General features: G+C 40.5%; 1 protein-coding gene across 1 annotated transcript in view; it reads left to right on the plus strand.

The window, feature by feature from the left end:
* The window catches only part of pdhx (pyruvate dehydrogenase complex component X), a 16,680-nt gene extending 9,931 nt beyond the window's left edge, over nt 1-6,749 (plus strand). Inside the window, exons 10-11 of the mRNA XM_079450547.1 lie at nt 4,490-4,554; nt 6,163-6,749. Of these exons, the coding sequence (XP_079306673.1) occupies nt 4,490-4,554; nt 6,163-6,433 (336 nt within the window). The 3' untranslated portion in view covers nt 6,434-6,749. The remainder of the gene's footprint in view (nt 1-4,489; nt 4,555-6,162) is intronic.
* Nucleotides 6,750-6,957: the final 208 nt, after the last annotated feature.

Genomic DNA, 6,957 nt, shown 5'->3' on the forward strand with positions numbered 1-6,957 from the left:
TCTCTGTCTCTCTCTGTCTCTCTCTCTCTCTCTCTCTCTCTCTCTCTCTCTCTCTCTCTCTCTCTCTCTCTCTCTCTCTCTCTCTGTCTCTCTGTCTCTCTGTCTCTCTGTCTCTCTGTCTCTCTCTCACTCTCTGTCTCTGTCTCTCACTCTCTGTCTCTGTCTCTCTCTCTGTCTCTGTCTCTCTCTCTGTCTCTCTCTCTGTCTCTCTCTGTCTCTCTCTCTCTCTGTCTCTCTCTCTCTCTGTCTCTCTCTCTCTCTCTCTCTCTCTCTCTGTGTCTCTCTCTCTGTGTCTCTCTCTCTCTCTCTGTGTCTCTCTCTCTCTCTGTGTCTCTCTCAGTATGACATTAGTTATGTACTATGAACAATATATACAGATGACTATATACTATGAACATTAATGTACAGGTGGATATGAACAGATAATAATTTAGACTAAAATAGTGCAAGTGACTTAAGTTGCAATGCAATAGGTGAGTTAATGCAGTTGTTGAAGTTACAGTGCAGTGGATGAGTTAATGCAGTTATTAAAGTTACAGTGCAGTATACGAGTTAATGCAGTTAATAGAATTACAGTGCAGTAGATAAGTTAGTGTAGTTATGGAAGTGGTCCATTATTATTTCAGATGTGCAAGTGAGCAGTATAGAGTGCAAATGATGCTGTGTGTGTGTAAACAGTCCGGTAGAGCAGATAACATGAAGTACTGGTGTGCACAGTTCTGTCATGCATGGCAGCCCTGTAGTGCAATGTAAACAATGTTATAGCAGCGATGAAGTTAAAGGTAAGAGAGGTAGTGGAATCAGTGGGGGCAGAGTTCAATAATGAAACAGCTCTGGGAAAGTCTGCTGGTTCTTGTCCGGTGGCACCGGAAGCGCCTACCGGAAGGCAGGAGAGTAAACAGTCTATGAGCGGGGTGAGAGGAGTCCTTGAGAATGCTGAGAGCTTGACGAAGACAGCGTTTCCTCTGGATGTCCTCAATGGGAGAAAGTGTAGTCCTGTGATGCACTGGCCTGTTTTCACCACCCGCTGCAGTGCCTTGCACTCAGCAACAGAACAGATGCGGTACCAGCCTGTGATACAGTTGGTCAGGATGCTCTCTATCGTGAAGCGATAGAAGTTCACCAGGATAGTTGAAGACAGTTGGTTCTTCTTCATTGTCCTCAGAAAGAAGAGACGCTGGTGAGCCTTCTTGACCAGGCATGAGGTGTTGGTGGTCCAGGATAGGTCCTCCGAAATATGAGTCCCCAGGAACTTAAGCCATCCCATTAATGTGGATGGGGTCGTGTGTGCCTCCTTTCGCCTTCCTGAAGTCCACGATGATCTCCTTTGTCTTGGAGATGTTAAGGAGCAGGTTGTTGTCTGAACACCATGTGGCCAGGTGCCGGACCTCCTCCCTGTATGCAGTCTCATCGTTGTTGCTGATGAGACCAATCACTGTTGTATCGTCTGCAAACTTGATGAAGGAGTTAGATCCGTTCACAGGGAGTAGAGAAAGGGGCTCAGTACGCAGCCCTGTGGTACACCAGTGTTGAGGGTGGTGGTGGTGGAGCAGATGGGGCCTAACCTAACAAGCTGAGGCCTGTTCGTCAGGAAGTCCATAATCCAGTTGCAGGTAGGGTTGTTGATGCCTAGGTTTCCAATTTTGACGATTAGCTTGGAAGGGATGACGGTATTGAAAGTAGAGCTGAAGTCTACAAACAACATGCATGCATAGGTGTCCTTTTTGTCCAGATGTGTGAGCACGGAGTGCAGCGCCATGGACACTGCATCATCTGTGCTCCTATTGTTGCGATAGGCAAATTGGTATGGGTCCAGTGTGGGGGGTAGAGAGTCCTTTAGGTGTGCCAGGACCTGCCGCTCAAAGCACTTCATGACAATGGGTGTAAGTTCTACAGGGCGGTAGTCGTTCAGGAACGTCGGGTTAAAATGTTTTGGAATGGGCACAATGGAGGTGGATTTAAAACATGCTGGAACCACTGCTTGGGCGAGGGACAGGTTGAAGATGTCCGTGAAGACCCCAGCGAGCTGCTCCGCACATGCCCGGAGTACGCAACCAGGGATGCCATCTGGGCCAGCAGCCTTGCGCGTGTTGATCCGACTTAGATAGGATAATGTTGTGGTAGTACGAGGGGACTTTAACTGCACAATAAACCCTGATCTAGACAGAAATCATGATGAACCCCATTCAGGTTCTGTAGAAGTTTTAAAAAATTTTATTGGATATCATGATTTTGTTGATTTATGGAGAGATAGCTTTCCTGGGGTCAAACAGTATACATGGTTAAAAGCTAACTCAAATTCTTTGTCTTGAGCGAGACTTGACCGATTTTATGTTGCTAAGAGTGATAGTGGTAGGTTTTATAATAGCCTAATAGTACCATCTTTTCTATCTGACCACCATTATATCTCTGTAGCTGTTTCTGTCCTGTCTTCTAAAACTCAAAAATCTCTCTCTCTCTCTCCCTCTCTCTCTCTCTCTCTCTCTCTTAAATCTCTTAAAATAAGTTTTCTATTCTTTTTTATCTTTAACTTTTTTCTTAACTATCTTTAACTCTCTATCTAGAGTAGTGAACTGCCGACAACAGCAGATGTAACGTAATGTAAAATAATGTACAGACTTCTGTTGTAGATGCAGGCTTAGCAGGTTCATCAGGTGATTCTGCAGTTTTGGAACAAAATGGGATAGAGTCTGTGGCAGTTATAGAAGAAGCTTCTGTCTCTGATGAAAAGTGTCAGTTAACTGGTGGTTTAGTTATACAGAGTACAGGAAGTAGTCAAGCTATGGAGCTGGATGGGAGTCTGGTGCTGGGGGAGAGGATGAATGTGTTTTTAAAACACCATAAAACTCTAGTAAATCTAGAAAGCCAGGGAATAGTCAAACTGATACTGAAAGTGACACGGACATTTCAGAAGGTAGTGTTACTTTTGATCACACAAACGTGAAGATGACGTGAAGCTCTTGAATTGTATGAGTTAATGAGAATAAAGAAAATAGACATTTTGTTTGCACAAGAGACTCCTAGTGATATACAATGAGGAAGATTGGGCAAGAGAATTTGATGGGTTAAGCATTTTTAGTCATAATTCATCTTTAAGTGGTGGTGTTGCTATCTTATTCTCTAAAAACTCCATTCCAATTTCTTATGAAGTAGAAGTTGTTGTAAAAGGCAGATTTTTAAAATTAAGGGCTAATTTTGACAATGTATTTTATTGTTTTGGTTGTGTTTATGCTCCCACCAATGCAGTTGAAAGAATGATTTTTCTAAATACACTACTGACTTTACTGCCTAAAAAGGGAGACCTGAGTGGAATTAAAAACTGGAGGCCTGTGTCATTGTTGTGCAGTGATTATAAAATTCCATCCAAAACACTAGCAAATCGATTGAGTGTGGTTTCGGAAGAAGTCATTCACACTGATCAGACCTATTGTGATCTATTGTGTTATCCTATTGTGTAATTTTAATAATCTTGTTAGAGATATGTTTGATATCAGTAAGCTCTTTGATGTGGATTTTGGTTTGATCTCATTAGACCAAACGAAAGCGTTCGACAGGATCGTACATAGTTATTTATGGGAGGTTTTAGAAGCATTGGGTTTTAGTACAAATTTTATGGAGAAGTTGAAAGTTTTATATTGTGATGTTAAAGGTAAATGGTGACTTATGTGCCCCCATTAATGTTTTCAGAGGTATCAGGCAAGGTTGTGCTCTTTTCGGTATGCTATATAGCTTAACAATTGAACCTTTATTACGGAGCAGATTTAAAGGATGTAATTATTCCAACCTGTGAGAAAGTTGTTAAATTATCAGCCTATGCTGACGACATTGTTAATTTTATCAAAGAACAAAGTGATGTGACACCCAAGACCTAATTGGGGGGCACTTTATAAGTCACCATTGCCTAAGACAACAGGGGACTTGCAATGGAGAGTTTTGCATGGTGCTATAGCCGTTAATGCGTTTGTTTCCGTGATAAATCAGGAAGTTACTTAGGAATGTCCTTTCTGTTCACAAAGGGAAACTGTGTTTCATACTTTTATGCATTGTATAAGATTAGACCACCTGTTTACTTATCTATTTAAACAGTTTGATGAAGTTTTCTCTTTGGAGATCTTTATCTGTGGTTTTAAGTATTCAGGAAAATATATAAAAAAAAAATTGGGCCAAGCAAAAATGGCAATTTATGGAAGTAGAAGAAGCAAAATCGAAACCGATTCTGATGCAGATGTAGTATTGCTCTGGTTAAAGTTGTTGAAATCAAGAATCCAAATTGATAACAAAGAATCTAATGTTGTTTGAGCAAAGATGGTGTATAAAAGGTGTTCTTTGTTGCATAATCAACAATATTTTGACTTATAACAGTATATTGTGTTTATTTATTTTTCTTTTCTTTTTTTCAGCTCAGCTGTATGTATCCTCTTGTGTGAATGAAAAACGGAATTGTAATAAAAAAAGGATAAATCTCTCTCTTGATCTCTCTGTCTCTCAGGCTCTGGCTCAGAAAGCACGGGATGGGAAACTGTTACCAGAGGAGTATCAGGGAGGATCATTCAGGTGAATGGCTCTCTTTTTTAAGTTTCTTCTTTTTACTGACACTTTCATTATTTAAACCTGAACCACACTTTAGCGTTGGAACCGATGTGTGGGCTCAATAAGGGACTAGTTATAGAAATACTACGTCATACGTCCAACTCGTTTCTTGACAAGTTGACTATGTTAAGCATGAGAAGACAAATCGTTTAACACTGTAATGAAGTCAGAATGCATGAAACACCGCTGCACGGCCACTTTAAAACATTTACATTTATTCATTTGGCAGCGCCTTTAACCAAAGCGACTTACAAGTAGTTTTTATACAGTGTCACATTACTGCAGAGCAATCAGGGGTAAGGTGTCTTGCTCAAGGGCACTTCAGTCATGACCTGCTGGCACTGAGATTAGAACCAGCAACCTTCTGATCACAAGCCCAACGCTCTAACCACCAGTGTCTAACATATTTAGGGGGGGACAGCTGTCTCGCCTGGTGGTTAGAGAGTTGGGCTTGTGATCAGAAGGTTGCAGGTTGGAATCTCAGTGCCAGCGGGTCATGACTGAAGTGCCCTTGAGCAAGACACCTTACCCCTGATTGCCACTGTAATAAAAAAAACTACTTGTAAGTCGCTTTGGATAAAAGCGTCTGTCAAATGAATAAATGTAAATGTAAATATTTCACAGGGGATTTTTTATTATATAGCCTAGTCCTAGTGTTTGTTGGTGTATTGTGTATGGATGGACAAAGACAAATGTTCTATTTATTTATAAAATTACACAGATCCTCAAGAAACAGTAACCACAACATAGTGACAGAAATGAGCAGACCATTTTTATTTCTAGGAAAATGCTAATTACACATATTTTTGTATAATTTTATGAAAATTCCTTAAATAAAATCCAACAAACAAAAAATACAGGTTTACTTTATAATATTTTATACTGATCCGGCAAGTGGTCACGTGACAAAAGAACGAACGACTCAAACCCGAAGACTCGAGAGGTAAACTAATCAATTCTCTTTCCGGCTCTGACTGCATTGGTTAAGCGTCCAGAGAATGTTGCGCAATGCGCATACGCGACTGAACGAATCATTTCCCAAGACGACTCGTTCTTCCCGAGTCACATTTAAGATTCGTTCACGAACGGCCCATCTCTATATGCTTCATGTTATTTATTTACTTATTTACACTCTTGATGTGTCATGTGGTGACACTCGTTCATAAGGTTTTCTGAGCTTTCGGTGGCTGTTGTGAGTGTGACAGCATTTTACCGCTAAAATTCTTCGAGAAACTTCATTTTAAACCATTAACAGAAATTTCCTCTAAGAAAGCTTATTGGTAATAATGGCAGTTAACATTGTGCCTTTTTAAGCTTTGGGTTTTAGTGTCAGCTCAAATGAAAATTTGCTGTTGGCTTTAGGCCAACCAAGATTTGGATGTCATTATTATGTAAAACAGTACAGCTTTGTTGCTGATATCCTGACCCTCTGTCGTTCATAAAGAATGTATTTAAGAGTTAAAAAGTTACAGTCGGCACAGAAGTAATCCCTGCAGCTCCTGACGATATATTGAGGAATCATTCCGTGCCAAAAATATTCATGTGTCTTGTGACGTTTGTGCTTTGTTTCAGTATCTCCAACCTGGGCATGTTGGGCATCAGTGGGTTCAGTGCTGTAATAAATCCTCCTCAAGCATGCATCTTAGCGGTGGGCAGCACCAGAGCGGAACTGAGGTTGACACCTCAGAACCAGGACAGCTCGACTCCAGTTCTCTGCACCCAACAGCTCATGACTGCCACTTTATCCAGTGACGGACGGCTAGTCGATGATGATCTTGCCTCACGCTTTCTGGAGAAATTTCGTGCAAACCTCGAGCGGCCTCAGCGTGTGAATCTTCCATAGAAACAGGAACATTATAGCAGCAACACTGAAGGACTCATGGTGAAATATTCTGACTTGATGTCCATATTTATTCATGATATTGTACATAGTTATAAAGTTATTGCAGTTCAGGGAAGCACTTCTCTTTTAAGTCATGGGTCAATGAATAACTTTCACTGCATACTGTACCATAACAGCTTTTTATTATTGGATAGATTTCAGTTTCTTGAGCAAAATGAAATCTACTGACAATTCAATTTCACGAAGCCATCTTATTTATATTTGGATGTTGCCTTTTTGCTTTGGCTGACAGTCAATAAACTCCTCTTCTGCTGTATTTTGTCACAATCCTATTTTGGCTGTGACAGTATGCTGGATTTTTTCTCCTGGCTCTGTCTTTTTAGATTGAAATTAGATGTATTTGTGTGAGGAATGTTTGTTATAATTCATTTTTTTGTAGACAATCAATCAAACATACTGTACAAACCAACACGTGAACAATCAAACATAAATACAATAACATACCTGACAAATATACTTGTATA

Source organism: Barbatula barbatula (genome assembly GCF_947034865.1).
Source record: "Barbatula barbatula genome assembly, chromosome: 25".
NCBI classification, from domain to species: domain Eukaryota; kingdom Metazoa; phylum Chordata; class Actinopteri; order Cypriniformes; family Nemacheilidae; genus Barbatula; species Barbatula barbatula.